Raw genomic sequence first — 26,174 nt, forward strand, 5'->3', positions numbered from 1 at the left:
TTTACAGAACTTCCATACTAAAATGTCATCAAGCTGGAATCTGCTGTATTTGTAGGTGTTTTCACACAAACACTTGGCAAAAGGCAAGTATACAGGTTTGTTGCATACTTGTAAATAGCATCACATCTGAAAATATCCTCCGCCATTTAAAGTGAAATTCTGAACATACTCGACATTGTTGTTGATATGCAACTCATTCTAGTGCTTTCCAGATATTTGAACAATAAATAAGTGTGTGATAAATTGATGAATATGGAGTTCTTGATATGCTTTGTTTTGAAAAGGTTGTCAGCTTTCAAAATGGGTGAACAGCTTTTTTTAGCCACAGACGTCCCTCTAACTGCCGGGGCCTAACCCAGTTAACAGCGATGATGGTTACGTCACATCCTCGCTGTTGGTAAATGTCACAGAAAGCCAGTGGGCGAGATGCTTAAATCCAAAAAGAGGCAGAGGTTTCACGGAAACTATTGTTTTCATCACTGTGTCGGATGTTATCTCCTCACAGCCCCATCCCTCACCCATCATTTCTGTCAACCGCTGCTAAACAGAGAGAGGAAATGTACTTCAAAAGTACTTTTCCAAGGAAGATGAGTAATAAACGTCCACTCTAGGTGTGTTCATTTATTGACGCCCACGCCAGGAGGAGACACGGTGGGAGAAGACATGACTCAATCATCCGTCAAAAAAAGGCGTAAAAACTGTATGTAGACTTTAAATAACGACGGGCGACGCGTCTCCACTTCCTCCAACCATCCAGAAATGAGGCCAAAAATAGCCCATATTTTCAAAGTGTAGCCTGCTTTTGTCAGGTTTTCCAGGATTACCAACCCCAGCTTTAAGGAAATAAACCTAGGTCTTTTCTCCATTGTTTATTCTAAAAGATAAATATTTAAATATACCGATATGTCTGTGAAAGGCTCCTATTGGCAGATATTTATCGGCCAACCATGATATATGTTGGGTTCTTATAAAGAGTCCAAAAAATCTGTTTCTGATGATGTGAGGCAAGAAAAGCCGATGTCCCGCAGCTTAAATTATGCTCAAATTACAATGACTACTTGGGATTTAGAGGCTGTGTGAGCGGGTGATGCATCAAATTTTGCTCCCCATTGCAGACAGTATCAGCCACTTGCTGTTTTATGCCAGCCCATAATAATCACGATGTGTTCAACTCAACAAATTATCCCAATTCAATCCCAAAACTGGTTAATTAGCTTTAATTAGCTGTGTGAGTAATCATCCCCCCCACATGGGAAGTTACTGCTATGAGATCAGTGTCTTAAAGCGTTACATGTAAAAGCTGCATGTGGGATACAGGTGCACAAGTCTGGTTTTTGGTTCTCACACTAACTTCCAACTGACAATGTGAAGTCCACAACGTGAGAAGGTAACAACACATTTATCTTGTCAACAAGGCAGATGGTAACTTCACTATACAGCCACGTTTTACACGCGGGACGTAAATGTTCCCCGGGAAAACAAGAGGAAACACACTCTGTGCTTCTAAATAAGGACGGAGAGAGGAGAAGACAAGGAGAGACGATTGTTCTAGATGCGCCGGGAAGGAAGGAAAAGCAGAGGGGAAGATAGAGAGGTAGAGGGGACAGGGACATGTAATGATCGCTAGAATATTTAATGAGAGAGAGAAAGGAGTGAGGTGATGGATGAAAGGAATCCCGGCCTCACAGTGTTTGTTTAACTGCACTGTTCACTCTCTCATGTGTGTGTGAACCAGCCCTGATGTTCACACGTGTGTGAGGGTGGACATTAACAGTCACACCCTCTCCTCCCCTGTATCACTCCACACACTCATTGTCCCCCTCCTCTTCAGTTTCTCTCCTCCTCCATCTCCCCAACCTCTCCACTCCTCACCCCATCTCCCCCCTCGTCCACCTTCCTCCCACACCTCCCCTCCTCTGTCTGCTTGTCGCCTCCCTCTCCCTCCCTTCTCCATCTCTTTACCTCCTGCTCTTCCATCTGCTCATCTTGCGCTCTGTCTTCTCTCCCTCCCAATTTCTCTCTCGATCTCATGCGCACTCCATCACGCTCCCTCACCCCTCCACTCCCTCCTCATTCCTACATCTCTCTTTTCACTCTCTCTTTCCATCTTGGGCTTTCACACCACCCATCTCCATCCTCCCCACCCCTTCTCTTCTCTCTCTGTAGTCACTGCAGCGTGTCTAATGGTTCAGCTCCTTCTCAGCAGATCCACCACGCGGAGGCCAGGCGAGCAGCAGCCCCGACCTAACACCTCCCAACTGCTGGCCTTATCAAGACTAACAGCCAGCTAGACCTAGAGCTATCGCATACAAACACAAACACACACACACACACACACATACACACACATATACACATAATTACAATGATACATGCCTGCACATGCACAAAGATACAAGTGTGTGCATCGAGAAATTCACATACAAGCAGCACAAGGTGTGAAAATAATGCAGCTGCAACAAAGCGTGCATGCATAACGCAAAGATGCAAGAGACACGTGGATGTGTGAACACACATACACAACATATACTGCAGCCACACACACACACCGCAGCATCACACAAGCTGAAAGAAAAAAACGTGCAGATGCAAGCACATGAACAGACATTGATTTGGATATATGGATACTGACAGAGCTGCAGAACAATGTGGACGCCGCTACAGAGGAGAGAGGAGATACTAGAGCGACTAGCCATCTAATCTACCATAGCATCAGACGAGTACCGCAGGCATGAGGTATCTAACCCACGTGTAGGAGAGGAGGGAGGAGGAGCAGGTGGGTGGGTGGGAAAGACGAGTGGAAGGGTAGATGAGATATGAGGAAAAAAGGGGGTTTAATGGAGAAGCAGAGTAGGAGGACAGGTGTGAGGATGAGGAGAAATATGCACAATAAATGAAGAAGAATCAATAATATCACAAAAAGTAAGATGCTGAAAATGTATTGACCTTTGACACCTGTCAATAAAATGTAATGGTTTAAGGTGTTAATATTGACGATGGTGGTTTATAGATAAAAAAGGTGGCAGCTAGAATCTAAAGATGAGAAAACCACGGTCAGCAGAACGTCTCCTCCCTCAACAGGAAAAGAGAAATTTACTTTTAATAGAATTAAACATCCAAAATTTTCTGATAACTGTAATTACATACTCTACTTTCTCAGTGTGTATTTTACTGCTGCAACCAACTTTAATATTTGTATTATTAAATGTTGTGTTGAGTTTGGTTGTGAAATGTCAGAAAATCCTTTAAAAAAAATCTAATCAAAAGTTTCAAGATCTCAAATAGATGTCTTCAGATGTTATGATCTGTCTGAATTAAGAACTCACTGTTTTTCTAGATTCAAGAAATTGCTCCAACATTTAACAACCACTCTGATTAGATTCATCTTATTAAGAGGCAGAGATACTAATGTCACCGGCCAAGTTCTTCTTTTATAAATAACACTCCTCCCGTGACACAAACACACACTGTACACACATAAACAAAAGTAAACACAGTCACACACACAAACACACATTCTCACTGTAAGTCCACACACTTTCAGTTCCCCTCTTGTCTGACTTGGCGCCGAGTTAACTCTGCTAACAGCAGCAGTGCTCATTTACACAAACACACTACACACTACACACCAGCCACACACAGGAAGCACTCGATACGGGGCAAGAAACACATCACAAACCTTGCATCACCTTCCTCTCTCTCTCTTTCAGTGTGTGTCCACTGTTTCACTTTGTTCTAAAGCTGTGTGGGGGGTGTGTGGGACATGCAGCAAGTAATGGGCCAATTGTAAGCGATTACACGATGTGCCAGCCAATCAGCACGGCTCGGTACTGGACAGTGGCCAATGGGAACATGTTCACCGCAGCAGGGGGAGGGAGCTCCCAGTCACACAGGAAAAGAAATCTGGACATGGTATGGAGCCAGTGAGGGGATTCATATGAAGGGTGATCTATATTTCAAGGGAAAAAAAGTCTCTATTTTTCAAAAAAGTTAATTTCCTCATCAGTGGAAAAAATAATGTTATATTATTTCTATCGTAGTTGTCAGGGGTTTTATTTCAAGTAACTGTTTTGAGTTTTATACCAGACTCGTTTCCACATGGATGAACAGGATTCAGGATTCCTTAACTAATGATTGATTGTGTTGTATCCTCACTAACATCAGGATTTCAACACTCAGTACAAGTTTGATTTCTTGCATTTTGTTGCTTCTAATTTGTAAACTTTAGTATTGACTGTCATCACGTCAAAAATAATCCCTCTTCTTCACTCATATCATTCCCTGTTTTTTTTAATCCCGCTTGCCATACAACTCCCTATACACACAAGCAACATGAAGTATAGTATAGTACGTATATTACATATATAGTCTATTATACACTGTAGTCTCCAGTGATTTGTATTATGAGAATGTTGGATGTGACTTATTAGTCCTGGGCGCCACAGCAGGTCTACAACTCATATTCATTTTCATCATCAATTAATCTAATTAATATTATTTTTGATTGTAATCTCTAAGAATTTGTGATCACAATTCTCAGAACTGAATGTGTTTTCCACAGTTGTTAATTTTGTTGGACTAACAGTCCCCAAAAAAATATTCAATCTGGAGTTGGAGTTTTCATTGTTGACATCAGTTGATTGGTTTCTGGTTATATTTGATGTGATTACATGCAGCTCTCATCTATTTTTTCTCTGGTATTGGAACCTGATATATAATAATTATTTATTTTCAGTCAAATTCAGAGTTAGGTCAACAGAGGGGCTGTATTAGAGTAACAGGACTCCAATCCTGTTGATCTCATCTCAATGTGAATGTAAACAGTGACTGATGAGACTCAAACTCACATATTCTTGAAGTGGATGCTCAAACAGTCGCATCAGTTAATCTTTGATTTAATTATAGAAATGTGGATCGCTTTCACACTGGGCCACATTGTTTATGAACTGAAATAAGTAAATCTGCTAAATGTCATATATGTTGTGAGAGAAGCGTGGATACAAAGTCCTGATAATAATTTTTGTTATTTTGTTTTGTTATTTTTCCTTAGACTTGAATATCTCAGTTTAAAAAGACAAAAAGATATTTGAAAACTCTTGAACATTTTAAATCTTTTACCGATGAATGATTAATAAATTAATCAAGAAAACGATCCTTGAATTAATCAATAAATGAAAATAATTGTTAGATTAGATTTTATATTATTTCTCATCTTGAATCAAAACCATCTGAATCTCTGCTCCACACCGGCAGTGCTGACACCGTCCCACCAGGTGGCGGTAGTGAGCGCCGAGGCCATTCTGAGTTGATGGAGAGAAAAAAAAAAAAAAACACAAACAACCACAAGAGAACCACAAAACCAAGATGGCGGTGCAGGAGACAGCATCCCAACTGTCCATGGCTCTCAAAGTCCAAGAATACCCCACCCTGAAGGTAAATGCACCCCGGAACGGTTAAATACCCACAGCCCGACGAGCACCGCGCTGCTGAAACACACAGTTCGGTCGGTGTTGCTGGTTTAACGGGGATTTCTGGTTCATTAGATACCGAGGGGCAAGCGAACTTGACTGGGAGGCTAACGCTGCCTGGACTAGCTTAGCCAGGTAGCAGCGTCCATTTAATACCTGTGTTTGAAAAGCGACAGTAAATAACACAGAGTTTGATAGATACAAACATATAAGAGGCTAATTAGCTCGCGTGTGTGCGGCTTTAATGGGGTTTTTTATATCCGTGGCGGTGAGTGTGTCGAAGGCCTCAGAGATGTTAGCACAAGTTTAAACCTAGTTGTTTTTTGACAAGATGGTTTCTACAGCAGCACGGGTGTCATGTCAGATAACAGGCTAACGCCGAGGAGGAGGGGAGGAGGGGGGATGTGTGCACGTTAGACCCGAATTAGCTTTGATGCTGAAGCTAAGTTAAGCTAGGTACCCGGGGGCTAGCTGGGCTGTTCCATGCACATAGATGCTAATATGACCAGTGGACCACGGTGACAGATCATCCAGCAACGTGGTCCGTCTGTCCTTCAACAAGCAGACACGGCGTCAGGGAAGAAGCCCCGTGCAGGCGGCATGTCCCCCCCGCTAGCTAGCTGCTGTGTCGGCTGCCTGGCTGTGGCTTACACCCTCCCATCTTTCTTTTTTTAATCATACATATATATATATATATATAAATAAAGGTGAATGTCCTATTTCACCTGGAGATTGAGTATCTGGCTGTGAGGTGGGTCTACGGGGGGGTGACAGCCCGTGAAGCCACGAGCAGCAGCAGCCCCGTGAGGAAGCGCAGTGTCATCAGATCGCTGCCGCCTGTGTGCGCTTCTTTCAAAATGGCCAGCGAGAGAAATCACGGGCTGCTGCCGCCGCCGCACACACGCGCTGTTCCTCCATTCCACACAACGGTGCTGCGACACTGCCTTTAGCCGAAGAGCGAGGAGCGAGTCCGGGTTTGCTCGCCGCCTCCAGGGGACACACGAACACGGCGTGAGTACCGGTGTATTGGCAGCTTTAATGTTGGGGGAACCGTTAGTGTGGTGCTGCCATGATTCATTATTTTTAAAAAAAATTTAAAAAACCCGTGGCGTGTTTGGTGTTGCCGGTGCCTGGATGCTGCAGTGAGGATGATGGGCACCATTTTAAGACAGGAGTGATGGTTATAAAAGGCACCAAACGGGATGTGTGGCACTGGGAGGGGAGCAGTGGTGTACACGTGTTGAGCAGGATGGTAATGTTGCCTCACACACACATGAAGCTGCAGCATGTGTTGCATATTACGTCCTTGGGTGTTTTTGTTTTCCTGTCCTCATTGTGAGGTTATACTAGTAACCCTAATGTTCATGTGTTGTCATGTAACACACCATCTAAGCCAGTGGTTTGTTGGTAGTTAACCTGAAAGCTGCACAAACAGGCCTTCTACAGTCTATTGATAGTGTAACACTACGATATTGTGTCTGTATTCTCAAGGTTAGTCCAAATTGTCATCATTATCATCCAGACTTTACCAGAGAAGTGTTGCGATAATCATTAATGATTAATATGTGCTGTGAGGAGTGGGGCTTGTCAGTGTCTCTTGCACTGAGTCAACTCACAACAAATCATGAAAGACAACCAGTCACACAGTGTCAGTCTGGCCCCACAGTTACTGTCTGAAACATGACTGAGTTACATTGTTAACTGTCAATCTAATCAAGGTTGACTGGAGAAGAGTGAATCTTGCTAGCTCTAGAAACCGATCATATTCAAAATGTATTATTTTCTCTTCAGTGTTAAAGGAAAAAAATCTTTCATCAGATTTGTTGGTTTAAAATAAAGGCCATGTCTGCCTCACACAAAAACTACTGGACAGAGTCTCATGAAGGATGTGGTAAGGGTCAGGGAAGAACCCATGAAATCCTGGTGCCGATTGGGATCAAGGGACAGATGTAGTATTTGTTTGTTTGTTTTTCTAGGCTTTCCCCAATTTCCCAGGGAGCAATACAAGGATCTCGGTGAAAAAGATGAGAACTGATTTCCATAAGTGTGCACAATTTGGTGTGACTTTATTGAAACTATTCAAAGTGCCGAACAGGTCATTGGCCATGAAATAAATGATACAATGATGAAATGTCTCTCTTTGTAAATGTCATAAATTCGATTCAGTCACATTCATTTAGTCACTGCTAGTGCCGCAGAAATCCCTGGTCTCACACTACTTAACATAAAAATGATCCTGATCCCCACAGCTATTGACAAAGAGTCCTCTGTATTGGCAGATACCCTGAGCCAGTTGATATATATCTCTTGATGGTTGTGTGACTTTACTGCCCAACCCTACATGTTTGCATTTTCCAGAAATCACAGAGGCAATGAGGTAATGTGGCTTGATCTACACCTCGCTGTAATGATCAGTATCTCGCCTGGCTCCTTCATTTTGTGACCCTGAATTAATCTGCTGATCTTTGGCCAAGTGTGTCACTAAAATCAATGTTTGCTGTTCAAACACAGACTGGAATAAGAAATTCTGGAGAGACCGATGTAAAGGCAATGTCTCATCCATCCTTCCTGTCTCATACAGCGGCTGTGCACATTCCTGAGCAGAATAAGCCTGCTGTTTTCTGCCAGCAGAGCAGCAATGAATATTTACTAGTGCGTATGAAACTGTTCCATGGTACAATTAAATATCTGAATCATGGCATCCTATTCTGGGTTTTAATTCAGCAAAATTAGAGCTGAATTCCCCAAATTCCAGCAAAGCAACAACATCCTGTGATGCTCCACTTCTCTGATGTTTCTCTCCAGTCTTAGTGATCTGTGAAATGAACTTGGCTCCAACTTAAAAGAGAGAAAATATTCCCAATGGATGAAAGCTCTCCTCATTGTTTTATGTGAAGCTGGTTCACAGAGAGCAAGAAAAACACTGTCGTTTGGTTTCATTAACATCACACAGATCTCATAGTTTAAAAGTTCTCTTTGATAAAGCTAATTGGGTTTTTATTGTGCTTACTGCTTGTTAATAGAAGATGCACTTATGTATTCTTATTCTTGGGTAATTATTATTTAGAGACTCTGGAGTCTGGTTTGAAAATATAGCCAGCGGAATTCTTAGTGAAAGAATTTTTTTAAAATATCAAATTTGACCAGATTATATACTTCACTAGAGCCAAACTCCAGTGTCCAAAATAACATTGCTTTTCCCTGCTGCCTAACAGCCAGTAGATCCGAGTTTTACTGGCCCTTTGTGTATTTTTACTGGTCCAGCAGCTAAAAATGAAAACAATGAGGTTGCAGATTACAACCAACTGAATACCCGGTGCCTCACCCTCTCTTTTCAAGCTTATAGGTGAGTCTACGGTGGCGTTTAGGTAACAAAAAACACAAAAGGCCCCTCTTTAGATATAAAGGGCTCTTTGTAAGGTAACTAAACTTCACGATTTCCTAATTTCAGGTGGTTTTACAATAACAAGGACATAGTAACTTTAGACTGCCATATGAGATAATACCTCAATAACAGTCATATTATATAATGAGCAGTTTTACAGTATTTCTGAACTTGAATTAGCCTTTAAAATCCACTCCTTTCAGAACAGTGACAATCATTTGTATATGTGACTAGCAGGGTGTAGTAGGATATCTATCTAAATAAATTCCTACATTTCAAAATCTGAACCTGAATTAGACAGATTACATTTTTATTTGAGTGTGTTAAGACGACGCTTTGTTAACACGCACTGATCTGCACGTTAGCTCTGTGCCGCTGCCAAACCCGAATGCTTCATACCCTGATCCTATCCAACGGCGTTGTCTTCACAGGTCCCATACGAGACTCTGAACAAACGCTTCAGAGCAGCTCAGAAGAACATCGACCGGGAGACCAGTCACGTGACAATGGTGGTGGCGGAGCTGGAGAAGACCCTGAGCAGCTTCCCAGTGGTTGACTCTGTGGTGTCACTGCTGGATGGGGTGGTGGAGAAACTCAGCGCCCTCAAAAGGAAGGTGAGGGATACAGATGTATACAAACAGGCAAGCCACTAAATGTGCTCTTATAGATACAAACATAACACAATTTCTGGTCAATTTACTCCTTCTAGATTAAGGTCTTGCTGCTATCGTTAGATTTGGAAATTTGAAAACTTCAGTTATCCCATCGCTACATTAATTGGGATTCATTTAATCAACTTTTCTCAAAGCTTTTTACACTAAAATGCAAGACATATTAGAAATCATGATAACTGCCCTTAAGCTATCATGGCTGTTTTTTTTACCTCTGTGCTAAAATGTTCAGCAGATGTTTGTCACATACCAACATCTAGTTGGTGAAGAGACAAATAGTCTAAAGCTGCTTTCAGACATGCACTGAACTCACTACATGTGATAAGTACAGTAAGAATGAGCGTGTGTGTCACATAGGCTGCAGAGTCCATCCAGGCAGAAGACGAGAGTGCCAAGCTGTGTAAGCGTCGCATCGAGCACTTGAAGGAGCACAGCAGCGACCAGCCGGCCTCAGTCAACCTCTGGAAGAAGAAACGCATGGATCGCATGATGGTGGAGCATCTGCTGCGCTGCGGCTACTACAACACAGCTGTTAAACTGGCCAGACAGAGCGGTATAGAGGTGATTCAATACTAACTGACCCTGACTATCAGTTTTAGTTTATACAGATATTATTGCATGTGTGTGCTTTTTGAATTTAATTATCTGATCACAATTGTACTTTTGTTTTTTGTTTCCCTCTTTTACACGTTGTCTATATTTTTAGGATCTGGTGAACATTGAAATGTTCCTCACAGCTAAGGAGGTGGAGGAGTCTCTGGAGAGGCAGGAGACCGCCACCTGTTTAGCCTGGTGCCACGACAACAAGTCCCGCCTCCGTAAAATGAAGGTAGTTAATTTACAACAGTTCAAGTTTAGCCTCTGGAATGCAAATGGTTTCAGTTGATTTCTGACAAATGCTTAGAAAGCAAACAAAAAAAGGTCAAGCATAACAAGCGAGCAGAAATTGATAGAATATGCAAATGTCATTATTTTTGTGTGATGATTATTTTCGGCTCTTAGTGATCATTGGAACAAAGTCACTGCACGGAAAGACTTTAATGAGATTTATTTTATTTCGGGTGTTTTGCTCTTCTGTCTGTGGCAGCAAGTTAAAGCAATACTGGAAAAGTTGAACTCAACTGCAACATTATAATGGATTAGAATCCCGTAGTCTCTGAGGTGTTAATCCTGGGATTATCCCATTAAACCAGAAGTACGAAGTAGTGGGGGTGTCTATGAGAATTGTGGGTTTTTAATGGTTTTGATTTCAGCTACCAAAATTCAGGTATTTCTGACATCCCTACTAAGTGAGATCAGACCTGCAGGAATGCATGATAATCATCTCAGTTAACTGTTACTAGCAGAGTCAACATTGTTGTAGGGAGATGCCCAAAAAACCTACAAGGTTTCAAGACTATTCTGATGCTTTTTACTCCCTGCTGCGAGCATTCGGGAAATTTCCAACTGAATTATTATGTCACAAGAGGATTAGGAAGCTAACGCCAACCAACTGCTGTGCTCTTTTTCAAGCTCCACTGCAGCAGGACATTTTTTCCTCTTTTTAAAAAAACATTTGGTCGATAAAGCATTGAAAGGCAGCTATGGAATCTTCCAGCACCACAGCAGTTACATAAAAGGGATCAGTTACATCCATGCTGCAGTACGTCCTGAGTTCAGAAAGGAGAAAAGATAAAGTCTGAGGGCTCTGCAGCATTTCAGTGCTTTTAATATCGTTTTGTTTCTATTCTTTTGGCAGAGTTGTCTTGAGTTTAGTCTGAGAATCCAGGAGTTCATCGAGCTCATCAGACAAAACAAACGCATGGATGCAGTCAGGTACCAGACACAGAAACACAACACACACACACATACAAACACACACTGTATCATTACAAACACAGTAACAGTTTCACCCTAAATACACCAACTACCTATTTTATGTAAAATGAGCATTTGCAATCTTTGCCCCATTGATCGTGTTAATGTGTGTCTTTGTGTTTGTGTCAGACATGCCAGGAAACACTTCAGCCAAGCAGAGGGTGGACAGTTGGATGAGGTTCGGCAGGTGATGGGGATGCTGGCCTTCCCATCAGATACACACATCTCTCCATACAAGGTAACGCCGATGGTCTAACCATTGTAATCTACATATATATGTACATGTGTAAGATTTTATTGGACACACATTTAACCAAGGAACTTTGTGGTGTACTTGTGGGATTCTTATCATTATCAGAACTGGCACAGAAACAACTGAAATAGTCTTCCCACACTCTACTATGTCATTTAAGCAGCGGTTACTACACAATGAGCAACATGACTTTGCAAACTGTGGATTAACAGATGTTAATTTAATGGCATCAATATTTGATGATTGATAATACACCACTTTGTAGAGATCAAGCAGAGGAAGTGCTATAGCAACAGAGAAGCCACTAGATGGCATTGTGTGTTCTTGAAAAAAACAAAATCACTTCCCTCTTCTCCACTACTTCAGACTTGCATCTGTTTTTAACTGTTTTTATTTTTAATCTTTTGTGGGCGACAAAAGTCTTCTGAGAAATGGGGTTTTACCATGGCATCATGACAACAATTATTCATCTCAAATTTATTCATTTTTATTATTATTTTTCTCTGTAAAATGTTTAAATTGGAAACTCTCTAGTGGTTGTGTGTGTCTGTCCTCTTTTTCAGTTTAATTTGTAGGGTTTTCCGTTGCTTATGTAACACTCTGGTCGGCATTTCACAAATAGTAATTACTGGGTTACTGTCGGTTTAAAAATGTCTTTCTCTTGTTTTTTCTGTTGCTTCAGGATCTTTTGGATCCAGCCCGCTGGAAGATGCTGATCCAGCAGTTCCGATATGACAACTACAGACTGCACCAGCTTGGAAACAACTCTGTGTTCACTATAACCCTACAGGCTGGGCTGTCTGCCATCAAGACACCGTATCCTACCATAGTCTGTTTCCAATATGAGGTCATTCAGGCCACACTGATGCAGGGGTCTTATCAGTTTGGGTCAACAATATCAGCTGACTCTCTATCTCAAAAGTGTTTGCCGCTGCCTGGCTTCGGTGAATATAGTGTTGTTACCACAAGAAGGAAATTGAGCAAATGATAGTGATGTTTAAATGTTGAGGGACGGAGAGAAATTGTGAATCAAGACAGAGAGAGGGACATGGACAGACAGAGGTGAAATGTAACTGTTCACTGTAATTCAGTAAAATCACTGAAGTGTTATTAAGCTACACTGCAGACTGCAATCGATGCTGGCACGATGAAAGCTACTGTATGTCATGAATGGGTCCAATAGGTTTAACACACATGGAGCAGACTTTCATATGATGAAGATTTACTGTCTGAAAGTTGTTCCTCTTTTACAATAAAACAAGCGAGGATATGCAGCTTTTTTACACACTGGTAAATCTGCTTAAAGAGGCAATTGGCTTTGTTCCCAATACCAGTAAGGGAGGTTGCCTTTCTGTTTTTCTTCACCAGTGCAGCATGTTGGTGTCTCCTTTCCATCTCTGCTGATCGAAGCCAGGTCCGATGAAAACCTGTGTCTCCTGCAGAGTCATTTGCTGATTGAATCGATTCCCACTGCAGACAAAAGCCACATGTCAGTGGGTTTTTTGGTCAGTGGAAAAGGCCCTAACATATTTACCCTGATGTTATAACTCCTCAATTAAACCTATTTAAATCGCAAAATATGAATTTCTTTTATAATGAATGAAGAGGAAAACAGACATGGGATTTAAAATGAGGGCAGAGTTCTTAAGGTTCGCCAAATAGGGTCCATTGCACTTTATAACTTTTTTTTGCTCTTTCTCTTGCTGTGAGACCTGCGATAACATCAAGTTTTGGTACTTAACCTTATTGCCTATTCCAGTCAGTGCTACAAGGAGGACGGTACCTCAAAGAACCCAGACTGCCCTGTGTGCAGTAAATCTCTAAACAAGTTGGCCCAGCCGCTGCCCATGGCCCATTGTGCCAACTCCAGACTAGTTTGCAAGATCTCTGGAGAGGTCATGAATGAAAACAACCCTCCGATGATGCTTCCTAATGGTTACGTGTACGGCTACAATGTGAGTACCCCACAAGATGAACACTTACAATTAGGATAATAAGACTGTTCTCTCCTTAATTCATCATCGGCTCTGTATTATCTCTTCCAGTCCCTTCTGTCCATCCGCCAAGATGACAAAGTGGTGTGTCCCAGAACCAAAGAAGTCTTCAACTTCTCTCAGGCTGAGAAGGTCTACATCATGTGATCACTCAGATGAGCCCGGTCTGAACGTCGACATGATGGAAAACGGTCATTCATCACCTGTGACCTGCCACCCGTGGAGCTGTGATCTAGTGCCCTACCGCCCTCCCCCCACACAGACACACGCAAAATACCCTACAAACCCCTCCCCACCCAAAATTACATGATTGATTCCTTTTCACCCCCCCCCCCCCCAACTCTATCACACAGAAACTGGGCTCGACTCCTTTCAGACTGTTTTAGCAGTGGCTACAAGTCGTTCGATCTGATTCATTCAAGCACATGGACTATTAACATCGTCATTATCTTACAAGCCTTCACTCTCAAGATTAAAGACGAGAGGGAAAGGACTGAGGGGTTGTAAAAACGACTAGATAGATGTTCGATTTTACTACAACAAATAAAATCTTGTTGAGGTTACTTTGCCTTTTTTCCTTTTACTAGTCGTGTTCCTTTGTTACTTAAATAACGTGGCAGGACTGTGTTGACTCACAACATTAAGCAGACTAACACATGAGAGTTGGGCTTTTCTTTTAAAGACAAACATGGCTGCCTGGTCTCATAGTAGCATCTTATTATGTGATGCATGCTGTTGTCTTTTAGCCATGTGCTGTTTGATGGATTGTTGAGGGCATATATTAATTGCCTCCTTAAAACTGCCTACTAACATTTTTGCATTTCACCCTCCTTGGCTGTGAAACTGGAGTCTGATTGGGCTGCTCCTTTTCAAATGTAAATATTAGATAGAAATTGGTCGTCCTCATGTGTAAATTCTGGGGTGTTTTTTGGGGACAAGTAACGACGACGAAGATTAACCTCCTGCAAAGATGTTGTGTGAGCTGAACAAGTCTTTTCTTGGCTGTTGACCTGACATGACCTGCAGTATCCTCCAGTTAACTGGTTGTCCGGTGTAACTCCTCGATGCTGAGGAAGCTGTTAGTTTCACAAACTTGGTAGTGTCAATTATAGTGTATTTACTACCAAAATGAAAATTACACAATATTCAAACAAGATAACCAACTTTGTTTGGATAAACAAAATTGTCTTCCTTTTTTCTTGTGTTTTTTTCATTTTCAGCTCGACTCGACTTTATTTTCTTCAGCTAAAAGACTGGAAACCATTCAGTGATATGAACATAAAAGTGTCCCACAAATTCAACCTTACTGAAATCGTTTTAATTTCATAATTAAACTTGTTTTTAATTTTAATTTCATATATTTCTTATTCCATTACTATTTTTCAAACAAGATATAAAAGGACTGTGCAGATTGTTTGCTCTTCTGCTTGTGTTAAAGCTGCTTGTGGTACCAACACTACTTGGCAGTCTACTTGGCATAAAAGTACATTTTCATCAGTAGTTAATTTCTGTCATGCACAATCTTTTCTTTATGTTGGTTGAACCATCTTGCTTTTCTTGCAGTTCGAGAAGTAAAAACTTTTGCTTTTAGTATTGTAAAAACATAACCTGACCTTTACGACTTTTTCTAGACGATGGACTGGAAATGGGAACAGCACATGACGTACTCAAACCTGGATTGTGGAGTAGTGGGACATGAAAGTTGACTTCAGGGTCAGCTAACGCACAACTAACTTACATGGTAGAAATGTAACAACACCCATTCAAAACAATCCAAAATTGCAGTTTTATGTTGAACATGATCAGTCTTGTGGTAAGTCATTTCTTCCATTTGTTGTTTATGGACAAACCAAAAGATGCCTCATTTGTGTCCCATTAATGGTTTGGAACTGTATCTGTAAAGACACAGACTGTCCTGTGTGTTTGTGTTGTTAGAATAGATAAAGGGATTGTTTCATAGCAATATGCCTCATAAAGATTTCAGTGAACTTTGAATTCGGTGTTTCTTTATTTGCAATGTCCGCTGTGTGGGCTCCAAACTCAGCATTAACATAAGCTGCGGAAGGTGTGACGAGGTAAACTGTTCATGTCTGTTCACATGGAAATGCAATGTGTTGTGTCTTTCACCTGAAACTACCTGAATCTCTATGGGCGAAGGAAGCCTGGAGTCATGTTTTTTTGTGGGGGGGGGGGAGGGTGTAGCAGTGAAAAACTAAAGCATACATGTATATATAAACTTAATATATAGTTCATGATTTATGAGTAAACTGCAAGTAGGAAGAATTATAAGATTTTGCAGTACAAATACATAAATCCTGGGATTTTTCCAAAGCCAGAAATTCACGGAGCTCACTGCCACCAGGAGGGATTTAGATTTTGGTGAACTAAGCATTTACAAATCTGATTAATCTGTTTTTGTTTTGTAAACTGATTATCTGGTGAAAAAAATATTACAGGTTTCCACAACCCTATTAACAATCTTTAAAGTGATTGTTTTAGGGGACCCATTGGTCCAAAACCCAAAGATACTCAAATTACAGTGACGTACTACGTGTATGAATGAAAGATGTAATTTCAAACAGACACGTTGAATAAGCGCTGCGAGCCCAGTGACCTGTTGAATCCAAACCAGCAACTCATGGTTCTCACTAAAATGTTTTAAACCCAAAACAATAACATAAAAAAACGTGGAAACTCGCTTTTAAGCTTTATTAACACGCGAGTCTACGTTTTATTAATTGGGATGATCTCGTGGAAACCATCATAGTTTGAGTTTTCATTTCTTAATTGTTTTAGAGTTTTTTTTAAATATGTATATATATCGGTAAACAACTCTCTCTCTATCTCTCTCTCTCTCTCTCTTTACGTATATAGAGTTGTTTACGCGCTGAAGAGCTCGCAGCGGACCGGAAGAGGAGGCGCCGTTTTTCTCGAGCCGCGCTCCGGTATAAATGCTGCTGCGTTCTTTCCCCTCCTCCACCATTTTGAGATTACCCAACGACTGCGTGACTTCAGCCAGCGTCTCGGTTCCTTTGTCTGAAAATGAGCGACCAGCTTTGTAAACTCTTCGTCGGCGGACTCAACGTGGACACCGACAGCGATGGCCTGCGCAAGCACTTCGAGCAGTACGGCACCCTGACCGACTGCGTGGTGGTGGTGAACAAGACGCTGCAGAGGTCGCGCTGCTTCGGCTTTGTGACCTACTCCACGCCGGAGGAGGCCGACTGCGCCATGGGGGCTAGGCCGCACACCGTCGACGGCAACACGGTCGAGGTGAAGCGCGCCGTGGCGAGGGAGGACGCCAACAAACCCGAGGCCCTCGCCAAGGTGAAGAAGATCTTCGTCGGTGGCTTGAAAGACGACATCGAGGAGGAGCACCTCATGGACCATTTCAGCCAGTACGGTGAGATCGAGAAGGCCGAAGTCATCTCCGACAAGGAGACCGGGAAGAAGAGAGGCTTCGGCTTCGTGTACTTCAACGAGCACGATGCGGCCGACAAGGCGGTTGTGGTGAAGTTTCACTCCATCAACGGACACAAAGTCGAGGTTAAGAAAGCCCTGACCAAGCAGGAGATGCAGGCGTCCGGCAGAGGCGGCATGGGGATGGGGGGTGGACGGGGAAGAGGCATGCGGGGTGGTCAAAATGGCTACGGCAACAGGGAGTACGGAAACTACAACTACGGAAATGGCGGAGGCTACAATGGCGGCGGCGGTGGCGGCTACGGAGGAGGCTACGGCGGATATGGCGGCGGCGGCTATGGCGACCAGGGAAGTGGGTATGGTGGTGGAAACGGCTACAACGAGTTTGGAAGCGGCTATGGTCAGCACACCTCCGGCTACGGCCCGATGAAAGGCGGGCCCTTCGGCGGCCAAAGGAGCGCGGCTCCCTACACCAGAGGAGGCGGTGGCGGCGGCGGTGGCTACCCGAGAGGAGGAGGAGGAGGCTATGGCAGCGGCGGCTACTAGACTGCACAATGGAAACCCGACCACCCATCCCCCGCCTCAACCGACCTCCAGCCTAAACTCAAATTCAGTTACGGGGCGTCTGCCGTGAAACCCAACCATGGCAGAGATATGGACACAGAGACCCCCTCTAATCATAACGAAGACCCCAAACAGGTAGGAAGGTCACTTCCCAGAAAGCCTGATAATAACGAGCAGCTGTTTGCCGTTCTACTAGGACACATAAACAAGAATAAAACACACAATGATCCCTTTTATGGACCCACACAGACGCCAGTGTGGTTGTCGATTAGGTTATTAATTTTTTTATTTGCGTTCACTCGTTGTTTTTTGAAAGCTTTTTCAATGTAGGATTGTTTTTTGCTGACATTTTTAAAAGCAATTTAGATTATACTTTGTTTCCTGAAGTAAACCTAGTGTGATTTCAATGTATGAGGATGAGAAAGCATGTTATGTGGATTTTGGATTTCATAGATCTGTTTTACTGATAAAACACCGATTTGTATGATTTACTTTGGGTCATTCAGCGAAGGCGGGAACGTGACACTGCAGGATCCAGTTTCCTTGTTTCCTTCCCCTTATATTGTATTCAAACTCCTCACGCATAGTACTAGTTTCAACCTAAGTATTGTTCATTTTTCCATTTACCTGTAGCAATATCTAATGTATATTGTATACTTTCATGTCTGGAGATCCAATCTACTGTTAAAACACTTTGGTATGCTTATGTATGTTCATTTTAAATAAAACGTTATACCACTTAGCTTAGTTATTTTACTTATTATTTAACCAGGCTTCCTCAAGTTTATCCACAGGTTTTATCTTCTCCTTCTTGATCTTTAGTTCTTTCCCGCAGTTTATTCCCTTAAACTCAGGTGGGTGAAATGAATGGTTGTAGTCTACCCACAGCCAATGCATGTTGGCTTTGTAGGGTTTGACCTTTGCTAATATCCTTTTTTTTATATTTCTTCTCATTTTTAACATATTTTAATACATATCTTTATGTGGACATGAGGGCTCTGATATTTTATCTTTGATTATTCCTACATTTAGGTGTTCTTACTCCTTATTCCAGTAGGCTATCCCAGCCAAAATAGCCTAGCAGTTTGTTTGTAGGATACTTCAAGACCCTGTTGATTACCTGGGGTCGATTGTGATAGGAGTCTGAAATATCTCTTTAGGATATCCACATCCAGCAAACTAGGTATGTAAATCAACCTGTCTTCACTCTGTGTTGGTCAACCATGTATGGAATATCTTTGACATGGTGCACAAGGGCGCCATTTATTTAAAACGACTACTCATCATAGCTCAATGCGCCTTTTTTTTATATGTAGCTAATCTTAAATTAAGGGGGGTTACTTCATTTGGTCTTTTATTAACTTAAATTGGACGGTAGGAGACCCAAATTTAGTTCCACCATTAAATGGAGCCAGTAAATTGGTGTCTCCTCCAGAAAACTATTCTGTGTGCAGTTTCTCACTTTGTCTCTCTCCCATCTCCTCCAGGTTGCTATGGTAACCTGGGTACGAGGACATCACCCCTGAAAACGATGGGGTGTGTGTCTCCATGCTGGCGGGGGGGACCGAGAGAGGCTGTGTCTTCTCCCCCTCAGGTGAAGTCAATTTCACAACGGATTCCAGTGTGTGGTCAAAATGAATATGAATGCATCGCACAGGGTTATTGACCTGAGAGGTTGTGATTTGGGGTGTTTCACCAGTGAAGTGAATGCTCCCCACTGATTTTATTTTATTACTGTGAATATTACTTGACGTGACCTCTCATTGCAGGTTGTGGACATTAGTGGATTCCCTTTTAGGATGTTATTATACTTTATCTGACCTGGAGAGGTATTACTCCAAGTCAAATGAGAAAAGAATCAATTTGCGTCAACAAAAACTACAAGTATAACCAGCATTCCCAAAGAGTAATGGGTTATTTGAAGATACATTGAACATTATGTAAGTATTATAATTATTGTCCTCAGATGATGCAGATACACTCAACATAAGTTTTCAAAGTACAATAAATTATGTCAACACACTTTAATGAAGGTATATACTAAATATCTACTTTTTCTTCAAGGACAAGCAGAAATAAAGTTGAATGACTTTATTGGTCATATCAGTTAAGAAGGAACATCTGTCTGCAGACTTGCTTCAAAATAGGGAACAATGATGGAAACTTGCCACTTTGATTAAATGCACACTTTGCTACGCACATGTCTGTTCACTTTGAATAAAAAGTTATACAAAATTTATCCGACCTCAAGTTTATTCAGGTATTACAGTTAAATGTTTATAGTTGCCTTGTTCCAACAGTTTCTGCACACAAAATTTTCTTCAAACTGGCTCCAGACCATGACCTGAGAACGCTTCTTAATTCTGGTTAGGTTTGTGATTAACAGGAAACAGAATTATGCAGGTATGTCGCCATGTGTCTCAGTGATGGTACATAGATCAGTCCAAATTTCAAAAGCCAACAGGAAGGCTTGTGACTGGCCCATTTGATCTGATATCAAAGTCAGTGTGTAAAAAAAAAAGTGCTGCTTTTATTGTAAAATTTTAAGATTGCTGCAATTTTGGCATTGGTGATGTACGCTAACAGATGAGGTACAAAATGTTCATAATGTTAAAGAGTGAACTGGAGTAATCAAACCTGAGCTCACCAATTTATTGGCATTGTAATTTGTACATGCTGTAATGGCAAATGTGAGACATAACTAAAGTTTCATACAGTAAAATATGAGGAAAGTATAATCCTTAAATTAATCTAACTGATGTACATGATGATCCAGAAGACCTAGTGTGACACAAGTTGTCCTGATGTGTCAAAACTACTGTGCTTGTGATGCATGACTTGGTGAGCGGGGTGTAAATTTTCCATTCTGTTTTATCTTTTATAGGTCAATGATGCCTCGGATCATTCCTTAGGACAAGAAACCTCTGTTAAGATGGTTTGGCTTTTGATGCAAAAATAAATCTATATATATTTTTATACCAACAGACTTGCTGTATTACTTTTTTATATTGAGCATGGTTTGGTTGAATGCCTCTCCCGGGGACACATCTTACATAGGGTCACTGAATATGATCATGCTTGTGAGGACAAAGAACCAATGGTGGATTATCAATATCTGAGTTTGAAAACGTTTTTGTGAATTTGCAGTACTGTAATGCCTTAAGTGTGTGCTGGTATTGGTGAAAGCTTGGCTGGACTGGTAATGTTATGATATGTGCCTCTTGAGTGGAAACCAAGGAAAGCTGTGTGAGAATCTTATTTGGAGCCAGGTTTCTGTATCTCAGCATGTGGCCGTTGAAAGGTGCGTTTTACTAGTTTTCCTATGTATATAAGCTATGCTTTACACTCAGTTACTTCCTTATCAAAGTATGGAGCAGAATTTAAAACGTAAAGAAACCAACTTGACCACCTGGTTTAACAGCTCGATGGATTCTGTAAGCAGATACTGCAGAATTCCTATTGACCAGAAGAACTTCCAGTGAGTGATCACAGCAAGCAATTCCTTAAAAACATTGGCGTGTTGCAACATGCTTTAATGTGATGTGGAATCTTTTGAAATGAATTTAAGAAGCAACCTGAAGATTTATTTCCCTGCATCAGCCTGGAGGAGGAGAGCAAGACGAGTTTCGTCTTTAATGAAAAGCAGAAGCTGTAAGCTCAAGGCCAAACTGCATTTCACAACTCCACAGTACAGTTGTGAGATTTTAAGCACAGCCCACACGTCTTAACATATGCTACTATAAAGAATTAGTGTTTTAATGAGTCGGGAACATCCTTGAAGTGATTGAGTCAGTGTTGGTCACCGAAGATTGCAAAACTATTATGCAAGACATTTGTGGTTTTCTGAGTGAATTGGTGCTTCATTTTTAATTTCATCAGACCAGTGTGATCAGTTGTCAATTGTAAATAATGAATGTCATATTGATAGGGGAAAATGTGTTGCTTTTGTTTGGGTATGATAATTGGTACTTAAAAATGAGTTTCCATCTTAAGCCTCTCAGGTGATACCAGATTGCTGCAGTTGACTGATTTACAGTGTGGACACTTGATTATTTAATGTTTTATTTAATGTAAAAATTTTATTTTCAAACTGTGGCTGGAGATCTGTTGTTATCCTGTTAAGCTATAGTTCAGATTTCTGGTATATTTAAAGAAGAGAGGCCTTTACATTGTACAGGTATTAAGTAAAGTAAATGGGACATAGTTTCATCTTGTTTGCTCTTTTATATTGTCATGTGATAGTACTGCAGCAAAGCTAGTGCTCCAAACATATGCAGTATTTGTACTTCAATGGATGGCTTTTATACTTTTTATTAAATACCACAGCAGTGTAGTAGTGCTTTTTGTTTTTATATGAAGGACACTGGTTGAAAAACCCCGCTTCGAGAGAAGGAAGTCAAGATCTCCGAGGGGACGTGAAAGCGCCAGCAACGAAAATCCCTCCTCAGCCAATCAGAGTGGAGATTGTTTTCAAGACGACCAATCAGCGACTGATACGTCTTACGGCGGCGAGCGAGTGGAGCGGAACGCCCAAACGCGTCTCATTGAAGAAGAAGAGCGACGCTCCGAGGCTTCCATCCCCTAAGACAGTCAGTCATGGCGACCACAATCTGTAAGCTGTTTGTCGGAGGACTGAATGTGGAGACCACGGTCGATGGCCTCCGCGGTCACTTCGAGCAGTTCGGGACGCTCAGCGACTGCGTGGTGGTCATGAACCAGGCGGTCGGGCGGTCTCGCTGCTTCGGCTTCATCACCTACTCGACACCGGAGGAGGCCGACACAGCAATGGCGGCTAAGCCACATGTTGTCGATGGCAACAACGTGGAACTGAAAAAGGCCATAGCCCGGGAGGACGCCAGCAAGCCGGACATCCTCGCTAATGTCAAGAAGATCTTCGTCGGCGGCGTGAAGGACCACCTCGAGTCGGAACACCTGGTCGACTACTTCTCCAAGTTCGGCGTGGTGGAGAAGGCCGAGATCATCTCCGACAAGCAGACCGGCAGGAAGAGGGGCTTCGCCTTTGTCTACTTCGAGGACAGCGACTCCGCCACGAAAGCGGTGAACACCAAATACCACGACATCGACGGGAACCAGGTGGAGGTGAAGAAGGCGATGACCAAGCAGGAGATGTCCAGCGGCGGCGGCAGGGGAGGCAGGGGCCGGGGCAGAGGGATGCCGAGCTTCGGCGGCGGAAGAGGAGGAGGCGGCGGCTACAGGGGAGGCTACGGCGGCGGCGGCGGTTACGGCGGCGGTGGTGGTTACGGAGGCGGTTACGGTTACGCAGGGGGTTACAACGGCGGCGGAGGAGCAGCAGCTTACGGAGGCTACGAAGAATACGACCAGGGTGGCGATTACAACAACGGGGACTATGGGGAGGGCTACGGACAGCAGCAGTCCAACTATGGTGCAATGAAGGCGGACAGCTATTCTTACAGGAGCGGGGCTCCTTACAACCGGGGAGGGGGCGGCGGTGGCTACGGCCGAGGTGGCGGTGGAGGATTCGGCGGAGGTTATCAGTGACACCCTCCATTTGTGAGATGTTTATGGGGAAAATTCTGAACTTGAATCTACACACACGGACACAGTACACAAGCCCAGGTGGAGGGGGGGGATGAAGGGTCTTCGTGGTTCAGGGCCCATCACCCACCATGGATGGATGAATGAATGAGACTGTCCTCCTGGATCCGGCCCCCCGACCTCCTCTAATTCCACACATGGACTTTACTACTAAGAATTGTGAATTATTGAATTGTACTTAATGTTTGTTTTTTTTGGGGGGGGGGGTGGATTGTTTTGAACTATTTGTAATCCATGTCAGTCACTGCTTCTCCACTCAGATGTGAGTTTGTTTGTCTTGCAGACATGGCGTTACTGTTTCATGAGCTCAGGGTTTTAGGTGAAGTTGTCTGGCGACGTGGGACTCGACTGCTTTCAGTTTGTTGATCTTAAAAAAAACACACGTATTTTTTTCGTACTGTTCTGTTTGACTGTAGAATGACCTTCTTCCACCTATCCCGTCCAATTAGGGCCTCCAGGCTTTTGTTTAAATTAAATTAAACTGTTTTGAAATCCATGTGTTCAGTTTGAAATCCATGTGTTCAGTTTGCCCCATATGTTGTATTCTGCTTTTATTAAAGTTTTTAATGTTTTGAAAATCCATCTAATCTCGCAGTTTTAATTTAAATTACCACGAGGCACCTTTTCCAGGAAGCAATCGTCTGGGATCTTGCGATATGAGCCACCACCAGGGGGGGGTGTTGTCTGAGAAGTAGTGCATCTCATGTTCATCGGCCATTTTACACTGAAGATATAGGAAGCTGATTGTGTGCTTCACCAAAAATTAGCACTGTAATGCTGATAAGTTCAGATGCTGCCTTTTTAATACAATAAACATACAAACAACCTTTGATCCATTGAAATGTTTCCAACATGGGTGCATGGTGAAATATGATAAATCTTAATACTGATTAAAATGTTTTTTACTTGTTATTAAGTGTAATATTTTCAGTTTAGCCTTGACAGCAGGGTTTTCCAGAATAACTGGTTTTGTTAACAATCGAGTCGTCTGTTCTGTAGTAGCTTGTCCTGTTGGGAACTCGTTGACAGAGCAGCTGCAGAATTGTGGCCTGATTATTTTATTTCAATACCCTCTCCTAGTGGAGAGAATCATTTTAGGAGTAAATCAGAATATTATCAAATTAGAAGGACACTCAGAGCACATAACGCCACAAGTCCCAACAATTTATTTTATGAAACCACGTTTAAATTCACTAGATTTAGGTTTTTATGTGGATCTGCACCAAAATGCATAAATATCAGTCCCAGAAACGTGTCAGATTTTTTTCTTCCCATCAAGATCCATTAATTCTCTCGGAAAAGTTGAAAAACGTCCCATCTTGCAATATTAAAAAAAGTGAAATAATACATTCCTGGATTTGCCCCCTCCCAAGAATCTCGCCAAAATGTAATGACCCATATCGTATGGGTTTGTTCCACTAAGCTTCCTGCTCATCTGGCCGGTAGTTTTTGTGTAACCCTGCAAACAAACTCAGACAAAAACATAACCAAGGAGGTGGAGGAAGGTTTATATTCCTACATACTTCGTATTGGTAAGTTATGGGTTTGATTTCCTCATTTTGAATCACACTGCTCTGTCACACATTCCAATAACGTGATTTACCTTAAACCTTCTTGGCGAGGAAAGCATGTTTTAAGAGCAAAAGAATAAAATGTGCTGCACATTAGACATAAAAAAGGACTAGACAACATATTGTATAAAAGACAAGTCGATCTGAAATTACATAATTAGGATCTGTAAGAGTAAAATATAATATAGCTTCAATTACCCAAAAGGGGAGCAGAGTTTATCTGGGATAAATGCTTAAAACTGAATGCAGCTTCTCCATGTTTATTTTTATAAACAGTTCCACCACCAAAAGCACCAAAGCAACCAGTGCATTTATACTGGAATTCTAATTCTGGGTCTCGAGGGCCACTTTAGGATTTGAGGCCCACTTATTGGTATTCAGCCAAGTTGCCATGTTTTTAAATTATGTAACTTGCTGATTGGATTGGTTTGGAAAAAATCCGGCTGTAAAGTGATGATATTGTCAGTTTGGGGAAAGCAAAATATGCAGATGATGCATCAGTGTAGTTTATATATGGGTTTGTGATTTTTTAATTTTTATAATGTATTTATTTAACTGAGAAAAACAATTCACTCTACACACATACAACAGTGTAATGGTACATCCCTCAAAAAAAAACTTCACACAAAGTTGAAGAGACAAAGTGAAATGTTATAGGGTCTGCTCCATAAAATATAAATGAGTAGATGGACAAAGCCCTCAAGCAGAAATTCATTTCAGAAGAGACACCAGAGAGTCCACTTAGTCTTCTGAAGGAGCCTGAACAGTCCAGAGCACAAAGGTCCCACTGAACAAGAAGCTGCCTCTCAACTTGAGCCTCTTGACTTACAAGAGTCACACTTGCTTGGTTTTGCTGGACTCTTGTTCTTAAATGTTTTAAAAACAACACCTGGATTGTACTACAGCTCATATGGTCATACTTGATAATAGATGTTGATATATTGATATTGAAAAACTGTGATTATTCTGTAGATTTGCCTTCTCCTGTTTGGGTTAGGGGTTGATAGTAGATAATTAAAATAAACAACACAGGACACAAAATGAACAAAATTAAAAAATTTGACAGGGTCTGCTCCGTTATAAAAAATGATTTGATGGAAAAAACAGTACATATAGAAACTGAAAAAGACAAAGACAGGTATAGTACAAACTCCTACTACTACTTCTACTACTACAACTACTACTGCTTCAACTACTACTACTACTACTACTAATAATAATAACTTAATTTGTTTAACAAATGTCAAAAGAGTGAAAACAAGAATTAAAAACGTCAGAGACAACAAGCAAAATAATACATTGCATTTAAGAGAGCCAATGATAAAATACAATCACATATAATCCCATTGTTTGTTTTTAATAAACAGTGTATTACCTCTTTTCCTTCAGTGTTTATATGTGTGTGTGGGAACAA

At 41.8% G+C, this 26,174-nt stretch overlaps 3 protein-coding genes across 8 annotated transcripts; all 3 read left to right on the forward strand.

Moving 5' to 3' along the window:
* Positions 1–5,304: 5,304 nt before the first annotated feature.
* maea (macrophage erythroblast attacher, E3 ubiquitin ligase) lies at positions 5,305–15,623 on the forward strand. 5 transcript variants are annotated; one of them, XR_004615188.1, is made up of 10 exons: positions 5,305–5,433; positions 9,285–9,494; positions 9,882–10,085; positions 10,231–10,353; positions 11,263–11,339; positions 11,511–11,619; positions 12,317–12,450; positions 13,394–13,589; positions 13,680–14,813; positions 14,849–15,623. XR_004615188.1 is itself a non-coding variant. In XM_034598080.1 (9 exons), the coding sequence occupies exons 1-9, from the start codon at positions 5,365–5,367 to the stop codon at positions 13,773–13,775; spliced, it is 1,218 nt and encodes a 405-aa protein (XP_034453971.1). In that variant the 5' UTR covers positions 5,305–5,364; the 3' UTR covers positions 13,776–15,623. The 5 variants fall into 5 exon arrangements, 4 of the variants coding, with proteins under 4 accessions (XP_034453971.1, XP_034453972.1, XP_034453974.1 ...); XM_034598080.1 differs by having other exon boundaries at positions 13,680–15,623; XM_034598081.1 differs by having other exon boundaries at positions 9,285–9,467; positions 13,680–15,623.
* A 903-nt stretch (positions 15,624–16,526) lies between these two features.
* On the forward strand, positions 16,527–20,596 carry LOC117769271 (heterogeneous nuclear ribonucleoprotein A0-like). Its single transcript, XM_034598084.1, has 3 exons — positions 16,527–17,747; positions 19,100–19,206; positions 20,497–20,596. Exon 1 carries the CDS (start codon positions 16,671–16,673, stop codon positions 17,592–17,594), a length of 924 nt encoding a protein of 307 aa, XP_034453975.1. The 5' UTR covers positions 16,527–16,670; the 3' UTR covers positions 17,595–17,747; positions 19,100–19,206; positions 20,497–20,596.
* Positions 20,597–21,300: 704 nt separating this feature from the next.
* Positions 21,301–23,771, forward strand: LOC117769272 (heterogeneous nuclear ribonucleoprotein A0-like). 2 transcript variants are annotated; one of them, XM_034598086.1, is made up of 2 exons: positions 21,301–22,881; positions 22,927–23,771. In XM_034598086.1, the coding sequence occupies exons 1-2, from the start codon at positions 22,209–22,211 to the stop codon at positions 23,130–23,132; spliced, it is 879 nt and encodes a 292-aa protein (XP_034453977.1). In that variant the 5' UTR covers positions 21,301–22,208; the 3' UTR covers positions 23,133–23,771. The 2 variants fall into 2 exon arrangements, with proteins under 2 accessions (XP_034453977.1, XP_034453976.1); XM_034598085.1 differs by having other exon boundaries at positions 21,301–23,771.
* Positions 23,772–26,174: the final 2,403 nt, after the last annotated feature.

This window comes from Hippoglossus hippoglossus, chromosome 10 (genome assembly GCF_009819705.1).
Source record: "Hippoglossus hippoglossus isolate fHipHip1 chromosome 10, fHipHip1.pri, whole genome shotgun sequence".
NCBI classification, from domain to species: domain Eukaryota; kingdom Metazoa; phylum Chordata; class Actinopteri; order Pleuronectiformes; family Pleuronectidae; genus Hippoglossus; species Hippoglossus hippoglossus.

Excerpts from the sequence above, each read along its gene's own strand:
- maea (XM_034598080.1), top strand. The coding sequence starts at position 5,365 with ATGGCGGTGCAGGAGACAGCATCCCAACTGTCCATGGCTCTCAAAGTC. Across the intron at positions 10,086-10,230 it reads CCAGACAGAGCGGTATAGAG|GATCTGGTGAACATTGAAAT; the intron begins GTGATTCAATAC and ends CTATATTTTTAG. Across the intron at positions 11,340-11,510 it reads AAACGCATGGATGCAGTCAG|ACATGCCAGGAAACACTTCA; the intron begins GTACCAGACACA and ends TGTTTGTGTCAG.
- LOC117769271 (XM_034598084.1), top strand. The coding sequence starts at position 16,671 with ATGAGCGACCAGCTTTGTAAACTCTTCGTCGGCGGACTCAACGTGGAC.
- LOC117769272 (XM_034598085.1), top strand. The coding sequence starts at position 22,209 with ATGGCGACCACAATCTGTAAGCTGTTTGTCGGAGGACTGAATGTGGAG.